We start from the raw sequence: 21,147 nt of genomic DNA, 5'->3' as shown, positions 1-21,147 counted from the left end.
TGCAGATGCGAAAGTTACCGAGTGCGACGCAGAGAAAGTCACCGTGTCCCCGGCGGTTTGTTAAAAAAAATACATGACTAAGAAAAGTTCTAAAAATATTTTCACAAATGAATTTAGAACAGATGGTGTGCTTTTCTTTATTTTGAAGTTATTGCAAGCGTCTGTTTCGTGACTTAAAACATCTGTGATCCAAAACACGAAAAGACGTGCCGACCCTGAGTAATTTCAAATAAAATGAAGCAGAGGTTTGTAGCATGGGAGCATATGAAAAAAAGAAACAAATAACTATTCTATTTTTTTAATGATTTGTAACCTTTGTGCTATCCTAGGCACTTTAACATTGGGAGTTGGGTCATCTTGACCCACTAGACAGTGCACTGAACCTTTTTTCTTCAATGATTTGTGATCTTCACTGGTGTCCATGGATTACATGAAATCTTTCCACCTTTATCCACCTTTGTCATGGTAGGGAGGGAGGGAGGTAGGGTGGGGTCATCTAAGATAGCACAAGGGTTAATGTGAAGCATTTTTTTAATTCAGAAAATGTACTCTATAAAATGTCGACTATCAGTGAATAAATAACTGCTCTATTATTCTGCAAATGAGCTTTCATGTGTAAAAAAATGATTTTTTTGGTCATTAATACATACATAAACACACAAACATCTTTTTCCATTTCCACAAAAGACACGTATTTTAGATTAATAGGCTAAAACTACAGCACAGTCCACATCTATTAGAACATATTATGTTGGAGCCTGTAGACCAGGCATGTCCCAAGTTCGGCCCGGGTTCAAATTTCTACCAACCTGCAGGGACCTGTCATAAAATCAATGATATACGGCCCCCAGCACCTTTTGAGAACTCTGATTTATTGACTGTGATTGGCTAATTTACATTATAAGCCCTTCCTGGCACAAATCTGTATTTTACCCGGGCTGGGAACCGGCACAGGGAGACCCAGACTTGGCCCCCTTGTGGCTACGTTGTTAGGCAATTGCGCGAAGGGTCTTGCCTAGGGACCCACACTATTAAGCTCATCTTTCTACATGCAGCCAACAGAGCCACCAGGCTATATATTAAATTCACATATGAAACGTATCCAATTGCAAAAAAATACGAGACAATTTTTCATTAAATAGTTCATTGCATTTTTTATGAAATTCACAATCATTTTGGTAAAAATTTATTTAGATGCATTTCTGTTTAATGCAAAAAAACTGAAAAGTATCCAATGTCAACAAAAAATCATTTTATTAAACAGTTTATTGCATTTAATGTTACTACAAGGGTGCAAAAATCTTTTTCCATCTCCCCAAATATGACACTTTTGGACAACCCTGCTGTAGACTGTTGATACAGCCATAACTGTGCTATTTTAAGAAGTCAATTCACATGCTAATGGTGGGATACAATCCTGATAAAATGTTTAAATCTTGTATTTTTAGCAGGTAAAAAATGGTTTTCTGCATATCAAAACTCCCTCTACCCCCGCAAAACAGCCAAAAAGAAATGAAATGATAATAGAGGAATGCATAAAGGTAGTAGGTAGTTATAATCCAAGCTTTTTATTTATTTATTGAAACTGCACTGCTACAAAAGCTTGTAGACTATAAAATAAAATCACAAGTGAAGATTCAGACTTATTAAATAGAAAAATTCCAAACCGTTTCATTCATCTGTATATTCAGTGAATTTCCTTTAATGTTTTGCGGGGAGTGCTGGGCCCTGTCTAATCACAAAAGGTGCTGATAGCTAAAGGGCTGCATAAATGAGGCAGTTGATGGATGGCCTTTTTCTAAAGTAGCAGGAAATAAAGGACTGAGAAAGCCGGAATGAAGCAGCATAAAGTGTCAAAACCTGGATGTTTTAAAAAAAAACATCCCAAAAACGAGAAAATTGAGCCGAAACAAAATGGAGACTTTAATGCTAAATGCAAGTAAAAGGCATCGAGCTTTTACGCCCCAGGGGTCCAATCAAATGCTCCGTATTTACCTACTGCAGCTTTCAGGCCTTAGATAAGAGCCTCGACTAACAGCTTTGTTATTCAGACAGTGGAGGCAGTCTGTGTGCACAGCAGTTTTCTGGCTTTGTCTCAAAGTGACAGTGAGCTGCACAGAGGCAGCATAATCAGCCACAAGGACACAAAGACATTGTTTTGCTCTTCTTCTTCTTTTTTTTTTTTGCTCTCCATCCATCTCTGCTTTCCTCCCTGCCTTGTTCCCAGATTTCCATCCTCATCTCCCGTTTTGGATCAGTAAACAGGAAATTTACAGCAACAGCTGGGACATTGTGAAACAAAAGCACTGCCATTAAAGTCAGTGGCGCTAAAGAGCTGCGGGAGGACACATCGTGAGATTAGATTTGGAATTTCTCCTTCAATATAATCATTCAAGTGTTGCATCTGGAAGAGGATGCCACTTTATTTCAATTTCACCTTCTTGCGTTTGATGACAGTTTGGGGGGTTCACTCTGTAAGCAGAATACACTTTACTGTTTGAGGAGTGTAAGACTGACAGGACTGGGGCAGGAATCTGCTTCCTTGTCTTTCTTTCTTTTTCTTTTTATTTGGATCTTTGTTGTTTTAGCTGCCAGCCCAAAATACATTGTTTCCCTTTAGACTGGTGGTTTTGAATCCCAAACCTGACTTGCAGCAGCATAAAAACAAGTATGGATTAAAGTCAATAGGTTAATAAAAAACAACTGTAATGGAGCACAGCTGGTCTTTTGATCCATTTCAAAAGCGTTCCCAGTAGTCTTTTAATTATTATTTTGCTGTATTTAGCCAACATTTTAAAAAATGTGTAGTTTTCTAGGTTATAGTTTCTGCAGAGCAGCAGTAGCATTAGAAATTAACACTGTAGTTGTGGGTGGGAGGTTTGGAGCAACCCCATCTCCCCTTCCCTTCACTGTAGCTGAGAGCTCAGAGCTCTTTTTCAAAAGGCTTTTTTTAATCTGATCCTTATTCACATTCACAACGCCTTGAATAAAGAAATACTCAAAAATACAATTTTGATTGTGATTTCCCTAATAAATGTTCTTCATCAGAAAAATGCTAAATGAAAATGTTAACATCATTAAGGTCAATTTATTTTTAAAGCACCATCTATGAGGACCCTCCGGAAGTACATATTCCAGTGTGGCAGCCAGATTCAATAGCTTAATGAGGGGGTGTCGCAGTTTGCTCACTCCTGCTCTAACAGGAAGTTAACTTCCAGCAGAACTAGAATCTGTAAGAGCGACCAGCTTGGGTTATGGTATCTTGGAAAGGGTTGGCATAAGCACTCTTGATTTTCTATACCTCCTTTTTGATCGTTTTGTTTTTTTTACATAATCTATAGAGTGCAGAAATTGCTGAACCCCATGAGCCTTTGTAAAGTACTCAGTATTTCCAATCTGTAAACTAATTTGTCAATTTGTAATTAACACAAAAATGCCATTTTAAAGATGAAGATTCCAGTTTATATCAATAATCTTTGGCCAGCTGTCTCAATGCTTTGCACATTCATCATAAGATGATGTGTGTGTGTGTGTGTGGGGGGGGGGTTATCCAGCTGCCATTCTTCAGCAGAAACCAACTTAATCCAATTTTAAATCACCATTTACCCAATAAAACCTGATTTTGAAAGACCTACATGGACAATAATTTTAACCCTCAGTTTTATTTGAGGAGGAAGAAATTAAACGTGAGCCGTCTTTGTTTTCAAGGTGGTGGTGAAGACCCGCACAGAGTACCAAACAGAGAAGAAACGCCTGAAGGTTCCTAAGGTGGAGGAGTTTACCATCAGCTTTACTGACGGGGTTTCTGAGAGACTTAAGGTAAGAAAACCCTAAAATAACAAAAAAAAAAAACTTTTCTATTAATGTATTTGCAAACACTGTCATTGGAATTATATCATCTATTTTTAATAGCAGGCAATACATAATAATAATTGTATAGAATTACAGTCAGTTAATTCAGGTGTTTTTGCTGAAAGTCATGCTTTGCATCCTGCTGGAGCTTTTTGTGCCTAACTGTCACCGTCAGTCAGCTTTTAGCTGTGAAATGTCACAGCTGGCACAAACAAAAGGCAGGAAAATGACAATTCAGCACATATGCTACACAATTGTCTTTGTTAGTTGTAACTGGTTTTGAAAAATGATGCCAACTGAATTATTCAAGTCTGTTAAGGAATTTGCAACAGCCAATTCACAGTAAAAAAAAAGATTTTATATATATATATGTGTGTGTGTGTGTGTGTGTGTGTGTGTGTGTGTGTGTGTGTGTGTCTGTCATGCTCCATAAACACCACCCAGATATCGCCTGCTCAGGTTTTTTGTCATTATAGAATACCAAAGAGAGCTCATGTTGTCATGGCAGCAAAGAAAATCTCCCTCCATGGCAACCTGATGGAGAGCAGAAGAAGAGAAAGGGTGCGCAAGCGGAGGTGTGCGAATGTTTAAGTGTAGCAGCGTGTGTGTGAATGCGCTGTGTCACTCCGGCCTGAAAGGGTCTTACAGAGAGGGAGGGATACAAATCACAGAGGAAATATAAATAAATACAAATAAAACCTTAATATTTGTGTGGATGAGACACAAACCAAAACAGTGACAGGGATCTGAAGCATTGATTGGAACCCACCTCACAAATGCTGCAGACAGAACAGGCAATGCAACTAAGGCCATCTGATAGAGACATTTTTATTTTTCAGCTGAAAATAATTTACAATCTAAGTAAGACTTTGAATAAGTTGTTTCAGTTTATTTATGGTTTAATAAACTATATCAAAGCTTAATATTTTTGAGTTCCTTTTCTGTTTTTGCATCTGTATTTTTTTCAACTTTACTCTTTCTGTCACAAACAAGAGAAGACAAACAGTAAACAAGATTTGAGCCGACAACAGTCACACTAAATTCCATTTTGCTTCCGCAAGTTTTTTTTTTATAACTTAAATAAATGAATTTTATGGTGCATTAATGGATTTTAGTCCCTTACAGTGCAGAGGAAAATGCGAGAAACTAGGAAAGAGAGATTGCTGTGTGTCAAAACTTGGTAAAAATGCTGTGTCGTGTTTTTGCCGTCATTTCTGCATTAAATCGCTTCATCAACTTTTGTTTGGGCAAACCTGCATTTCAGTCTTTATGATTTACTGAAACGTCTGTTAGTTTCTAGTGCTCAGCTTAACGCCCTGCTACACACGGAGCTGATTCTGCAGCTGACGCACACGTGGAGGACTCAGTGCTGCAGGCTCTCGTCTTCAGAGCTGAGCTTTTCTCAATGAGAAGCTTACAACTCACGTCTGAGCTTCACAGATTGTTTTGATGGATGAAATAGAGATTCTCACAAGTCATGATTTGCAAGTCAAAGTCAAATCAGAAGTCTTTGAGTCTTTGCTGACAAATCCAATGCAGGACATGTCAACTTACAGTTAAAATGAACATTTTCTGGTCATGAACTAACTTTAAACGGCTAGTAGTAGCACAAAAACAGGCTGTTGGTGTTTTTGCATTCTCATTGCAAAGGCATTGTGATTGATTTTTAGACTCGACAGCAATGACCTGCAGTTAAAAAATAAAAAAACAAATAACCACTCTTAAAGACCCATTTAGATCAAGCTTTTGATTTATTTTCCAAGTGTTCTCATTGGTATTTTAATTTTAATTATGCAGTTTTGGGCCAATAAATAATCAATAAAATAATCAATAAAACCTGGGTCAATTTCTAGGACATAGTTTCTTCAGAGCGGCGGTAGTTCATTAGAAATTTGCCTCCGAGTTGTGGCCTGGCCATGCGAACACCAAAAAATTGAATTTTTGAAAACACCAAAAACAGGGTTTTCAGAGTGGGTCTTTAACAGAAGGACCAAACCTTAAGTCTCAATTCTCTGAGATAAAGAGTAAAGGGTGTAACCTTTTAATATTGCTTTAAGAGAAATTAATACAAAATTTTATTTTGTAAATAAAAGATGGTAAACAGCAAATACTTCTCTAGTGCTTTCCTACCTTCCTTGAAGGCGCAGAGCGCTTTACAGACACGGTCCCATCCATCCATGCACACAGACATTCCTGTACAAACACTGGCACCAACCTATAACCACCAGGAGCAATGTGGGGTTTGTTGTCTTGCCCAAGGACACTTCGACACGTAGAAAGGCAATATTCTGATCGGAGGTTGACCACTCTACTTCTGTACCCCCTCTTTTTTCTCCACCAATTGGGTTCAAATCTATGGTGAGAACACCCATTTCCAAATGGTTTTTCTTCTCTGTAAGTATTTGACTGATTGCTCCCAGACAAATGAGGAATATTGACCATCTAGTTGCAATTTTTACACCACAAAGGAAATGTGCCATGAAGCTCATCAGTAAAAGGGAGTGGATTCTGCACTGCATGGTGAGCCAGTAAAACAAGTCAAATCCCCAAAAAGACAATGTATTGTGTGAGTCAATGCTGTGACAACACATCCGTTTATGAAAGCAAGTCCTTTAACAGGAAACATCGTCACATACTGCATTGCGCCAACAGTATACTTGAAGTTCCTTACACAATTAAAAGAATGTAGCACTTTTGCAATTTGTTGCAATAGAAAGATTTCAGTATTGATCTTTCCTTGGTAATGACGGAATCAATCAATATTGCTTTTTATTGTTCACTACTTTCCCAAATTCTGCACAGATAAATGCTCAGCCATTTTCCTGGTCAGACCAGTTGTATTGAAATGTACAGTTTAGTCAGATAGATTCTAAGATCAGTACTGTCACGCATGGATACAAAAACATTCAACCTGATCCAGTGTGTGCTCTTTGAAAGTATAGAGTCAGTCCTATGTTTTCACGCAGCACATTTGTTGTGCCTTTAGTCCACCCCACTGTGCTGTGTGAAATGCACAGAGGTGGAACTGCATCATATTTATAATTCCTCCATGCCAGCTAGAGAATTATTGACAAAGAGAAAATGTAAACGGGTGTCAAGAATATCTGGAAACCCAGCGCTGCCATCCTGCTGGAACTACAAATTCATTTTTCTGCATCAAATCGACATTTCACCAACATAAAAGTAGCTTTTGTTATCTTTTTACACTATGTGGATAACTTTGGCGGTCCCTGCCACTCAAAAGTGTCTACTTGACGTTTATTTACTTTAACACCGCAGGGTGCTTTGTAATTCTGCACCTTCAACTAACTACTTAGATTTAAAACTAACTTAGAAAAACTGACTTTGCATGATATACTAATAATTTCCATGAAATTACTCCAAAGTGTTACCTTCTGCAATGACATAAGGACTCATTGTCATCCTCTACAGAATTGTTGGGACGCTACGTTAGCTCTAGCTACAGCAAAAAGAAATGTTGTGTGTTTGCTTTAAACAATTCCATATGACAACGTTTTGCTAATTTTATATTTTGTTTTGTGAATCATGTGTTGGTCCATAGAATCTGCAAACGTTCAAAAGCTGCAGATTTACAAGCCCACCTTTGTTCCTTCAAAATTTAATCTACAAAAGGCTTCTGTGTGTGAAACAGAGATACATAGCTCATTTTGAGGCTTTAATTCTCTTTTGAAATGTCCCTATTTAGTTTTTTGTTTATTTCTCCAAAGCTAATCGAAATATTTTCTTCAGCATGAGGGTTATGAGAGCTTGATGAAAGGCCTTTGAGCCGAATATGTGTGTTGGTACAGAGGAACAAAAAAGGCAAGGGCAGGTGTCTCAGAAAGTGTATGATAATATCCATAAGGTTAAGTGAAAAACAAGAAATAGAAGCAGGAGAATTTATTGCAAACCTGAGCGTCTTAAAGCCATAAAGTCACATACTGATATTTTTTGGCATGTCTGACCTTATCTATGATGCTGAAATATGTTTCAGACATTGTTAAGGTTTGGCAAATATAAGGATTTTTATTCTCTGAAGTCTACAATCCTGAAACCTAAATGCCTTGGAAATGTAAGAAAAATACACACTAAATGTATGCATTTATATTAACTTAAAAAAAAATGCAAAAACAAATTCAGCGAATTTGCACCCACTGGCTGCAAATATGGACCAAATGTAAACGGAGATGTAAGAGAGAAATCACCCAAAACAATTATCTCATTGTTCCTTTTATTTTCCCGTCGAATAGGAGCTTTGTTGCAGTCTCCCGCCTCCAGAGCCACCCTGAACTGTTCTTCAGGTTTGAGATAATTACTGCTGTGGGCTCAAAACCCCACTTTGCCTTCGGTTCCTCGCGTTGTTCTTCTCTGACTAATAATACCTTTGTTATGGTCTTCTTCGCATTTTGGTCCAACACCCACACTGATGCACAAATCATAACTCAAATGACTATTAGGACAATGTCAGAGGAGTGCAGGCAATCCGTTTTATGTAAACAACTCTGCTGCTGCTGTTTGATGGCTTTAATTGTTACGTGCATGAGAAAAACATTTCATCGTCTGATCATGTGGTTGGAAGTCAGTGTCAAATTTTAAAAACTCTCTTTTGAATTGGATCAGAGATGCCTTTATTAAGTCAGAGACCCTGATTCTCCTGTTGATCCTAATTCCTAAAATAAGATATAGGTTTTTTTTTCAATTCTGTTGTTTTCTGCCTTTCAGATCCTCTGTCAGTCGCTAAACTTGCACTTATTTGTACTATTTTGCAGTCTTTTACCCCAAATTATAAGCTCCTCAGACTTTAAACAGCTCAGCTACAATTGCTGTGTTTACATGGACAAAAGTAATCGGAAAGAACGCCTGATTGGAAGAAAAACACGCCGTTCGGAATACTCTGCCCCGATCAGACTCGTTCGGATCAAAATTTATTTCCGATCGAGATATGTGGGTTATGCCTATTGTTGATCTGATCATTGTGCATCTAAACAGTTCATTACGATCGTGTGTCTGCAGACGCCCCGTGCGAAGCGCAGCCCCGTGCGAAACGCCGCCCCGCCCTCGCCCCGCTGCCTCTTTGCCTCTCACCTCTCGAGGTGCGGGGGAGGAGCATTTCGTGCCCCGTGACGTCTGGACCCTGCGCAGTCCAGGCTCGGGTGCCGGTGGACCGAGCGAACTGTGTCTCTGAGCAGAGCAGCCGGACTTATAACTTTGTGTTTGAGGGGAGGGGAGGATGCTTTGTTATGTGTGCGTTTTGTTGTTTTGTTATGTATGGGAGAATTCAGACTGCGATCCGTCCCGCCGCTCTGGGTTAGCGGCTTTGGGGCGGTGTGTGAACTTTTCAAAGCAGAAATGCAACTCAGTCCTTATAAACCGTTCAAACAATCACCTGGTTTCGTGTTTCCAGTCGTGTCCCGACGAAATAAAGGCTGATGTTTTTCCCACATATTTACGTGCAGCCAAGATGCAGATTGCGGCATTTCCCACATGGATTTTATATTCATCAAACAAGGCTAATGTTGTTAGCGCGTGTTAGCCTTCTCTTAACTCTGGCTTCTTCCAGCTTCGTTCTCCAACAAAGAAAGCACTGACCAAATGGATTAAAAATAAAATGATGAGCGAACAGGTGCTTCATAATATTCATAACATAAATAAAAGCACGTTTGGAAGGTCCTCTCGTATATTACCGAGCTGCTGCATGAATGTTAATGGCAGCTAGGTTTGTTTACAGTGGGACTCATTTCCTCTTCCGGTATTTTCAACACTACTGCGCATGCCCAAATGATTTATTCAGACCGAAAGTGTGACCATGTGAACGTACGTTCTAATCGGAAAAAGTTTTCTGATCCCATTTGCACGGTTGAATTTTAATCCGACCATTGATCCGATCAAGATATTTGGCGCATGTAACCGCGGCTACTAAACTGAAAAGATTAGATTAGATGACTTTATTCATCCCACGATGGGGAAATTCCCTAAAAGCAGTGTTACGTTAATTCCACAGGGGCATTCTGGTATTATGTGCGTAAAATGTTTCCAACAGACGAAAAAAAAGTTTCAAAAAGCAACATGTTGTATTTTAAAACCAGGGAACAGCTAGGTGGCGCTGTTCAGAAGTGTTCACCGACCCATAAAGGCTAGTGGCCGGGTCAATCTGCCATCTCAGAGTCAGCTCCGTTTCGCAGCTCTGAATCATTTGTCACTTCAGAAAGGTCTCTGGTGTCAGCAGCCTCATGAGTCACTGACAAACTGGCGGGGACAGACTGACAACTCTTCAGAGTGGAGAGAATGGAAAAAACAACAACAGAGAGATGCAGATGTCTTCGGTTTCCCCTTTCAGATGCAGTCATCTAAAGAGCTGCACACTGTCCCTGCCTCTTTGTCAGCATCAGCAGACCTAAATGCCTTTACAGGATCCTCTTGGTTGAATTTTTTTTTAATTACGCCATCTTTTAGTCTCAGTTGTCAAGGTAAATATTGAATATACTTTGGATAGAAAAATGAGTCAAAGATCAGTTATTCTATCTCATTTTAAAGGCAGAAGTGACTGCATTCAGAGATGGTTAGACTATGAAACAACTCAGTGTTGATGCCAGTAATAAACAGCATTTTTGAGTCTCACTTTATGGCTAGCTAGTCCATATTGTCTTGGCATTGAAGAAGTTGGATTGAGAACCAGCTTTCATTTATTATTTCCACCCACCGTTGTAAGTGAGACAGTCGTCTTTTCTTATTCTCATCCTCAAGCAGTGTCTGTGGGCTTGATTGTCTAGAAATTGACTGTTGGTCAACAATAGAGGATCATCTAACATTTTTATTGCTCTGCTTCACAGGAGAAAAGCAATTTTTTTATACAACTAGTTTTTTGGGATAAAATGGAGACTTTTCTGTGGGCTACTGCTTGTGGAAATGTCGTAAAAGTCTAATGGTGTGTAAATGATTCTTCTTATCTTAAAGCTTATTGCTGTGATTAGTCAGTGGCTTTAAGCCATAATATTATATTCAATTCAACTCCATTAATGTTTTGTTTAGAATCTGTGGATTTTATCAGAATTATAGAAGAAAAAGTAAGGAGAAATAAGTTGGGTATGAAAAAAAAATGGGAAACTCCATAAAACTAGTTAAGACTAAGAAATTTCCTCTTGAGGGAGCAGTGCCTGAGGACTTTAGGGAAGCTCTGTCCATCACCAAAGATGAAGTCGCCAAGTTAGTCGATGAGCTCCTCGTTGGTAAGGCCCTGGGAGTGGATGAAGCCCGTCCCGAGTACCTCAAGTCTCTGGATGCTGTGGGACTGTGTTGGCTGACCCGTCTCTCCCCCATCTCAGAATTGCGGGACAGTTGGGAACTGTACCACTGGATGGAGGGGGCGGAGGTTTCCTTCTTCAAGAAGGGGTACCGGAAGGTGTGTTCCAACTACCGGGGAATCACACTCCTCAGCCTCCCTGGAAAAATCTATAGTATGGTGCTTGAGAGGAGAGTTGGGCTGACACTGTGGTTTCTGTCCTGGTCATAAATCAGTGGATCAGCTGGATGGATGGATAGGTCAGACTAAGTTCAGTGGGTTTGTGGGTAAATTTACTGAAATGCTCATTTCATTTATTAATTCACTGAAGTAGGGTTGGGTAATAGGACCAAAACTTCATTTCCTGATAGAAATTTTAAAACTCATGATCATCTTAAAGTAACACCAGAATAACACATTTGAAAAATACATTTTCCCTAAAAACAATATGTTTACTTTTAAAATTCTGTTATATTATTGTTAAATACATTTGGACTGTATTAGAAGTTAACAAAATGTTTCAATATCCCTGAAAAAAAGAAAAGAAAATCAAGTCTGTTTCTTGAAACTTTTTACAAATAAATGCCTGCTCAAACATTTTAAATGAAGGGAAAAAAAAGGTTCATTTTTTTGCTTAGAATAAGATTTTTTCAGGATCAAATGTCTCAAGTTATTTTAGATTTATTGTCCTAAAACAAGCCATTAGATCTAAATGAAAAGTAAATTAATTTTGTCTTGTTTTAAGTGTACTAAAGATACTTAAACTCAACAAAAATCCTTTTGCAGTGAAGGAACTAAGTATTTGTTTTAATGCGAACCTCATTTTGAGCAAACCGTGTTGGATATTTCAATAAAATAATCTACCATGTTGCTGTTTGTTTAATGTTAATGTTTAATGAAGCTTTTTTGTGGGCGTTTATGCTGTCACTTGACTCGTCTTTTGCTTGTTAAACTCTGTCCGTTTTCTTTGTTGTGGTTCTTGCACTTGTGATAAAATTAGTTTGTTGTATTGGAGTCCTTTGTTGGGACCAGGAGCTGGCATACTTTATAAAAATAAATTATTTGGTCAATATTTTTACAATCAAATACATCCATGCAACTGAAGGTTTTTATCCAGGCATAAAGTTCTTGGATTGCTTCAAGTGGTCATCTTGTTTAAAATCATGACGTGTCTGCTACCGTCTTCCTCCGTTTGTTTGTATTGCTGTGTAAGGTACGTTTTGTCGTAAGTTGGTACTATAACAGAGCTTCATATAAAACAATAGATTTTTTTTAATAAATGAAATGTCTCGTCATCCCGCCCAGCCCTACTTTAAATGATTGTATATTCTCTAAAGTGTGGTTCTGTCACAGCAGAAGTGAAGGGGCTCTTCAGATGGATTAAAATGAAGACTGATCTGTATGCAGCATGACATGCAGGACTAATGTGCGGAGCGTCCATACTCATTAAAGGAAAGTCACCGGCATTTCAGCTGGTTGTTGGTAAAACTCTTTGTACTTGCTTCTCTGCGGCAGTTTTTGGAAACAAAAATGGTGACTGAAAGACAGAAAGGGAAATGCAGACGTTGTGCCGTGATGTCAAACATGATTAAAGGAAGAAAACAAGAGAAGGGTTATTGAGCTCCCTCTGCCCGAGTCCTCAGCTTTACTGCTGTTGTTCTGACAAGTAGAACCATGGGAGCAATTAGAGGCAGACAGACTGTGGGTGACGAGTCTGACCCTCCGCTGTTTCGCCGTCTCCTCATTTAAACAATGCTTTTAGCAGTTTGTCTTTTATTTCCCTGCTGTCGTGGACATTAATGATATCACTTTCAGCTGTCGGGCAAATCTGCTGGTATGACTTTTGTCATTGTAGTGAGAATCCTTTAGAAAGGATTTAGACTTGAGCCTCTTTGCATGCTGCTTGTTTTGGGCAATTTCTGCTTTTCTGCAAACCCAAATTAGAAAGCTTAGAGCTGTGAAGTGAAAGTGCTTATGTGGGACACTATTTGAAAGATAACGCCTGAAGTTTCAGACAGTTTGCGTGTAGAAATGATAGATAATGCAGAATTAAAACAGCTAAAGTCCAAATCTGACTAAAAGGAATTTCATTGGTCCTCAAAAATAACTGTTGTAGAAATCTTACCACGGATGTGGCATTAGTGCCTTTGATACAGTCCAGCCTCAGCTGCTGAAGAGGAAGCTCGAGAGGATGGGAGTTGATCCAGGTTTTGTTCGCTGGATCCACAACTATCTGACTCTTAGGTCACAGTTTGTCCGACTAGGAGACTGTATCTGGGACATTGAGGAGCAACACCGGAGCACCACAGGGAACTGTACTATCGCCTTTTCTCTTCACACTCTACACTGCTGACTTTAATTATGCATCTGCAGCTTGTCATGTCCAGAAGTATTCGGACGACACTGCTATTGTGGCGTGTGTAAAGGGAGGGGATGAGAGTGAGTACAGGGAGCTCATCACCAGATTCACCTCTTGGAGCAGGGACAATGGTCTTGTGCTGAACATATCAAAGACCAAGGAGATGATTATTGACTTTAGTAGGAAGTCCTCCCACCAGCCAGTGATCATTGATGGAGGGGGAATCGAGGTGGTTGACTCCTACAAATACTTGGGTGTGCACCTTGACCACAAACTGGACTGGTCGGAGCAGGCTCATGCTCTGTATAAGAAAGGGCAGAGTAGACTGTTCTTTCTGAGAAAGCTGAGGTCCTTTGATGTATGTACTGACATGTTGCTCCTCTTTTATCAGTCGGTTGTGGCGAGTGCTGTCTTCCATGGGGTTGTCTGCTGGGGTGGCAGTATGACCACGAGGGATTGCACTCGATTGGACAAACTCATTAAGAGGTGTGCATCTGTGATCGGGAGGAGGGTGGACTCTCTGGGATCTGTGCTGCAGAAGAGAATGAGGGCTTTGACTCAGAGCATCCTGGACAATCCCAGACATCCTTTGCACAACACGATGTCTGGTCAGAGGAGCACACGGAGTAAAAGACTCCTTTCACTGCGATGCAGGACAGAGCGCTTTAAGAACTCATTTGTCCCTACAGCTATCAGGCTGTTTAATGAACCTGCCTGATATGAACTGATATTATTTTGTGAACTGTCTTTTTACTGTTGTTTGTTGTGTGTGGTTGTGTGTTTTGCTACCGGACACCTGAATTTCTCCTTTGGGAGATTAATAAAGTTTATATCTATCTATCTTTATATCTATTAGTGATTCTTCACTGTAGCTGCCTGTTTTGCTCATATGTCTCAGACTTGCAGACATAAAAGGTCTGTAGCTTTTGTGAAGCCTCAAATTGGCATGTTTGTGCTAAATAGGGGAAAATGCTTGCACTCACTTCCACAACTCCAAAAAAACATACCTACTCGTTTCAATGGCCATCCAATCTTTCGTCGTCGTTTTTGCTTGTAGTTGTTTTTTTTATTTTTGCAAGACTACATATTATGACTGGTCCTCAGGGATCACTCTGCTTTCCTAGCAAACCAAATGTGAAAAACTGTGACAGAAATTGAAGAAAATTCCTCATCTGAGAATCACCTAAACACTTGCCTGTTGATTCAAAATAAACCATGATGGGAAATGGAAGTGGTAACCGCAACAAAGGACAAACAGCGCGATATACAGTCCAGCAAGCCTTGATCATGCATCAAAGAAGTACACATTTTTTTAGAGTGCAGGTCTCATTTTATGGGCCATTCCATGGTCAATCCCCCAAAATGGCTAAAAGACCATTACATATTTTTTGCTCATGTTATTTTTGCAATAACTAGATGCTTTTGTTGATGATTTATTTATCTTTGGGAAGAAATAATACTAACATTGACTCAAAAATGGATCCACCCTAGACTACCTGGTAAATTGCCCCTATTTTTCCATGCAAGATTGTAAGTTTACAGTATATTCAGACAGGTTTCAAAAGTGGTTTTGTGCTGCACAACCAACAAAATTTCTATTGGAATTAATTGCATTACTGACTATTAGGTTTAATAATGTTTTATTGCAAAATCTGTGGAAAGTAGTTGACTGAAAAAAGAGAGAATAATATTGTTGATTATAGTATCCAAACCACAGTCAGAACTTACCAGTCATTGTCTGAGTAACAAGATGTCTACTTTTAAAGATCTACTCCAATGAAAATCGTGCTTTAGGTGTTTTTAACATGTTCTTGTAGCATTTTTCTCTAAGAAAAACCAACACAGGGTTTTTGATTTTGGCAAAAAACAAACAAACAAACTGCATAAGCATTCTTAAAAGACTGGGAATGCTTTTAAAATAGCTTAAAATATAGCTGGAGTGGGACTTCATCCATCCATCCATACTCCTTCCAAATCTGCTGAATCCCTTTTGGAGTCTCTGCACTGCTGCATCCTTTCCCAGCCACTGTTGGGATAGTTTGCCAATCTGTTGCAGGAAAACACACATTCTCACATTCACACCTAGTGATAGTTACCAATTAATCTATGAGAGGCCGCCTGAGAGATAATTCAAACTTCATACTCGCAGATACCATCACAGTCTCACACACATACCACTACAGTCTTACTCACACAACAGTATACTCTCTCTCATATACTTCCATATTCTCTTGCTCGCCTAATCATACTCTTATATAAATATTGGTGTACTCTCTCATAGGTATTTATATACTGTTTTATAGTCATATCTTCTTGTATTTACATTCATACATGCTCACAGAGACTTCAATACTTTGACATGTTCCACAGTATCATTTTGCACATACAAACATACTTATGTAAAATGGAAGTGACAAAATAAATGTGAATGCAAAACAACATGATATGGTATGAGAAGAAGAATAATTGCACGTGTAAGACAGTTTGATTGAAACGGAAGTTATTTTGATTAAAACGGACATAGAACTAAATTCTCAGCTTCCTATTGGTTACTTTTCAAGCGGCGTGAAATGATGGACCTGACACTCCCTTCTTTGAAAAATTGGAGAATGGCGGATCAGGAACATCTCAGTGAGGCTATGGCATTGCTAAATAACATCCTAAACACCACAACTGTTGCCTCTACAATGTCCGTATTGTTGGAACAAAGTCGGAAGCCGCCATCCACAGGGGCTTTTTCTAATGAGGCAGTTGAGCAAGAAATGCGGCGGATTTTTAGAGCAGGTGCATCAGGGAGCGTCAGCAGCATGTCCTCCAAAGCTAGACTCCACGTCAACCATGTGACGTCACAGCTACTGCTAGCTAGATTTGGAGAATTTCTCAAAATATCAAAATCATCAATTCAACCGTGCAAAATGACACCCATCTGGAACAACCCGGACATCCTTATTAACAAAAAAATGATTCACTTCCCAGCTTGGCAAGCAGGGGGCATAAAACAACTAGAGCACGTAATTATTGATAGAAGATTCATAACTCCCCAGGAACTTCAAGACAAACATGGAATAAATAACTTCTTGGAATATCAGCAACTTAAATCAAGTATTACTAAAAAGTATAAATTTAAAGACGACGATTTAAAGCTACCAGATGTAGTTACCACTCTGATTATTTTTTCAATGAATAGAACTCTCTCCAAAATATACAAACTTTTATGTAATTTAGATAACAATATTGCCCTTCCAACAAAAAAATGGGATGCAGATTTGAGCATCAGCACAGATGAAAGCTTCTGGTCAGAACTCTGTCTAAACACCTTTAAACTGACAAAAAGTCCAAATTTGCAGCTAATCCATCTCAAAACTCTTCACAGAATTTACTACACTGGACAGAGGATGTTCAAGATGGGTCTCAGTAACTCAGATATTTGCGAGCACTGTGATAATAATCTAACCGACAGCTACATGCACGCACTGTGGTTCTGCACTCCTGTCCAGGCTCTCTGGCAGCAGGTATGTGCCGATTTATCAGTCTGGCTTAAGGTTTCAATCACGGCTTCACCGTCACTTTGTGTGCTTGGTGGCATGAGTGCCATCGATATAGAAGAAGGATTAGCATCTATCATTTTCACAACTCTTTGTATTGCCAAAAAAACTATTTTAATAAATTGGAAAAACAAGAAAAATATAAACATAAGTCAACATAGAAATCTGCTGTTTGATCATATCAGCTTGGAAAATATGTCAGCCCAAAGCTCAAGTAACTTTGAAAGAATTCGGTCTCTCTGGTCTCCTGTGGTTGACTCCATGACTTAAGGGGTGGGGGGCTTGGTCGTCGCTGCTCCTTGCCCTTCTGCCGTGGTTTGGGGTGGGGGTCGGGGCCTCCGGTGCCTGGCGGGGGCGGTGGGGGCTCCGTTGGTCGGGGGGTCGGGTCCGGTGCCTGGGTGGGGCGGGCTGGGGCGCTGCGTGGTCCTCTGGGCTTGGGTGTGGGGGTGCGTGGTGGGGGGGTGGGGTGGTGGTCTGGCTTGGCTTGGGGGGGTGGTCCCTTTGCCTGCGCTGGGGGGGGTTGGCGGGGGGCCCTGCTCGGGGGCGGGGGGGGGGGGGGGGGGGCTGCTCGGGGGGGGGGGGGCCCAGCGGTGCCGGATGGGCTGCCCATCTGCACCTGGGGCTGGGATCGGCCCTTCCCTGGCTCTGGGACGGGACGGGACAACCCTCTCGGGTCCCCCGGTCGCTCTGGGTGTCATCCGCTTCGGCTGCGGGGTCTGGGGTGGGGTGGGGGGCTTGTCGGCCCTGTCCCTTGGGGGGGGAGTTCTGGGGGGGGGGGGGGGGGCATTATTGGTACGGGTCGGGGGGGCTAACGGGTCGGGGTCTCCGCTGAGGCAATCAGTGGTTGCCTCGGCCGGTTGGCCTCCTCGGTCCCGTCAAGGCCTGACCAGAGCTCCTCTAGGGCCTGCGTCTAGGGGTGGGGGCCTGGGCTTGCTCCGGGGGGGGGGGGGGGGGGGGCGCTCTCTGGCTCCTTTCTCTCTGTGTGGGGTGGGTGGTGCCGGGCCTGGGGTGTCGGCGCCTCCGGGGGTGGGGCCCCTGGGCTGGGTGGCCCTGGCCTCTTTGCTGGGGGGGGGGGGCTGGGGGACAGCTATTTGACCACCCGGGGGACAGTCTACCAGCTGTCCCCAACTTACCCCCTTCCTCATATAACCTCATATTAGGGTGAGGGGGTGGGGGGTCTAGCCTGCGATGCGCCTTGGTTGCCGTATGGAGTGGGCCCCCTCTCTTTCGGTTTTATTTGCACCTTAGACATGAAGGGTCCTTGGTAGGGGGGGTGCTTGGACATCACTGCAAGCAAGCAGCAGATGTCCTCCTGGCACCCTACCCGCCAATTTTAACCGCACCTTAGACATTTAGGGCCCCTTGGTGGGGAGGGTGAGGGGACATCACTGTGAGTAATCAGGAGATGTCCCCCTAGTGCCCTACTCGCCAATTTTAACTGCACCCTCCTTAGTACACACACCCCTCCCCCTTCAATATATACATTCCAACATAAACACACACACATGCACACACACACCCTCTCATACACGCACACACATTTTGCAAGGAAGGTGGGACCTGGGTCCATCTGTCCCCTACCCCTTCCCTGGTGGGGGGTGCGGGCCCCTTGGCGATGGTGGCCGTGTCCCTTGGGTGCCGGCTCCCTGGGCCCGGCGGTGCTCTCTCCGCGCGGTGGGGGGGGGGTTCATATTACACCTGAGCCGGGGGTGTTCGTGTCCCTGGGGGGTGGGTCCTGGTCCTTGCCCCTGAGCGCTGGGCCCCGCCAAACTTCCAACATGGCAGAGCCTGGTCGGGCCATATTTATAACACCCCTTGTGGGCCGCCCTTTTTTCCCCGGGGTTCCCCCCTCCTGGGCGGGGGCGGCGGGCCCCTGCCTTGCTCCTCCCTGGATCAACCGTGGGCCGGGTGGGTGGCTGCCTGGAGTGGGGAGCGGGTCTCCCTTGGGGGGTCCTGGCTCGTACCTGGGGTTGGGGCGGGGGGATGCCCGGAACTCCTGGGTGGTGGTGGGGTGCTCGTCTGGGGCTGTGGGCGTCCTTCTCCGGTGGGGCCCTGCGTTGGGCTCTTCCGGCGCGGCTGCTTTCCTGGCTGGGCTGGGGCGGCGCTCTCTTTCCCTCCGCGCCTCCCTGCTCTCTGGCTCTGGGGGCCTCGCGGCGGTCCTGCTGGCCCTGGCCTGGGTGGCGGTCTTGGTCGCCCGGGGGGCGGTCGTTCCCTGCCTGTTCCCGTGTGGCGTTGGGGGAATTCCGGCTGCCGCTGCTGCTGTGGCGGGGGTCTGGGTGTGGGGGTGGCTGGGCGCTCCTCCTCCTTCTTTTCACATTCCACCATCCATTTTAGAAGAACATAAACACTCACCTGAGCACAAGTGTTAGCTCACTTTGCACTTATAGTTTGCATGATTGAATGAATGAAAGATTTCACACTAGTTGGTTTAAAGGCATAGGTATGCGTTCGTGAACACTATCTGTTTTGTGTACATGTTGACATGTGAACATTTTTTGCAGCTAGCAGGTGTGTTGATAATATTTGAGTGTGTGTGAACAGGCCCCGCCCTTTTTGTACTACATTTGAACTGTACCGTAACGATAAACAACCAGTAAACCTGTCTGCTTTATGCTGCTTCATGGTCTTACCCCCCCCCTCTCACTATCACCCCCCCCCCCCCCCCCCCCCCCTCCCTCTGACATCCCTCCCTCTTCTTCCCTTCTTTCCTTTTCCGTCCGGTCCAACACCAAAGATTTTCAATCATGGTTGAAATGAATAAAAGTTTGGCCTCAATTACAAAAGGGGTTTGTTCAGTCATACCTTTGGTTTGTCTGAAGATTAATAACCCCTCTTGTTAAAGTAAAATATGTCCAACACAAGAGGCCCTCAGCTCTCATCTGCCTGCCTAGCTGTTGGACAGGACAAGTAAAAAAAATAAATAAAATAAATAAAAAATAAATAAGAGAATTTGTTTTTAAACATATTAACCAATAAGGTAATAAGAATTTAAGAATCCTTCCTGTTTGATCAAAGCAACTTCCTTTTCAGTCATGTTCTCCCACATATAGTACTATTCCCTCACATGTACCATCAAACTTTTGTAAATGCACAATCGTAGTATTTTTATGAGACAATTATAGTCTTTTAAACACCTTCCTAGCACTATTTAGAAAACTATGGAATATGCATAAGAGTATAATATAATTTGTAAGTAAAAAATAATTGTATTTGTAACAAAGAATAGTTGTGCGTATGCATGAATTTGATTTGCAGCTCAAACACTACCCTCTGTATCAGAGTATAGTAGTGTTTATATGAGAGTATGATTGTGCATATGAGAGTGTACTGTTGTGTGAATAAGACTATAGTGGTATGTGCGTGAGAGTATGAGTGTATTTGTGAAACCAAGTTTGAATTATAGTGGTATGTGTGTGAGCGTATGATGGGATCTGTGAGGATGAAGTTTGAATTATCTCTCAGGCGGCCTCTCATATTAATCTACGAACCCTGTTTCTGGTATGTGGGTGGAAGCCAGAATGCCCGGACAAAACCCCCACATGCAAAGGGATAACATGCAGACTCCAAAGAAAGGATCCAGATTTGACCCAGGGCTAATCACTGCTCCAAAGCACGACCTCTACAACAATTATTCCTTTAACCACCACACGAGTTTGAAATCATTTACATCCATTTTGCCACCCGTGTGTATGTTAAAGGTTCGATAGACAACTGACTCACTTTTCAATGTTTGCCAGATTAGCTAAAAACTTGCTAAATGTTCTTTTTATCCAGATATTTAGACAGCCGATCTAGAAAAGCTGCTTTTTAACTGTGGAATGAGATGTCAATTAGATTTTCACACTCTTCTGTGTCCCTTAAAGCTCTATCCGTCATTATAAATTGTCACGTCCTCTTCTCGCTTCTGAAGCTCCTCCTGCACAAAATCTCTTCATCTACTCCCTGTTGGTTCAGATGTTACGTCTGCATGTCACCTCTGTTTTTATCCCCCATTTTTCTTGTCGAGCTGTTTTTGTCTCTGATGATTCCTCAGAATTTAGAGTGGCACCAGTTGCACCCAAGTAAAAATGCTTTTTGATAAAAAAAAAACAAAACAAGAATTTTACGCCTTT

General features: G+C 41.9%; 1 protein-coding gene across 1 annotated transcript in view; it reads left to right on the top strand.

Moving 5' to 3' along the window:
- The window catches only part of nsg2 (neuronal vesicle trafficking associated 2), a 47,518-nt gene that overhangs the window by 11,550 nt on the left and 14,821 nt on the right, over positions 1–21,147 (top strand). The window contains exon 3 of the mRNA XM_004076135.4: positions 3,709–3,819. Coding sequence (XP_004076183.1) covers positions 3,709–3,819 — 111 coding nt within the window. The remainder of the gene's footprint in view (positions 1–3,708; positions 3,820–21,147) is intronic.

The sequence above is a fragment of the Oryzias latipes genome, chromosome 14, assembly GCF_053564925.1.
Source record: "Oryzias latipes strain Hd-rR chromosome 14, Olatipes_Hd-rR_3.1".
Classification (NCBI taxonomy): domain Eukaryota; kingdom Metazoa; phylum Chordata; class Actinopteri; order Beloniformes; family Adrianichthyidae; genus Oryzias; species Oryzias latipes.
Note: the sequence above shows the minus strand (reverse complement) of the source record. Positions and strands in the feature narration are given on the sequence as shown.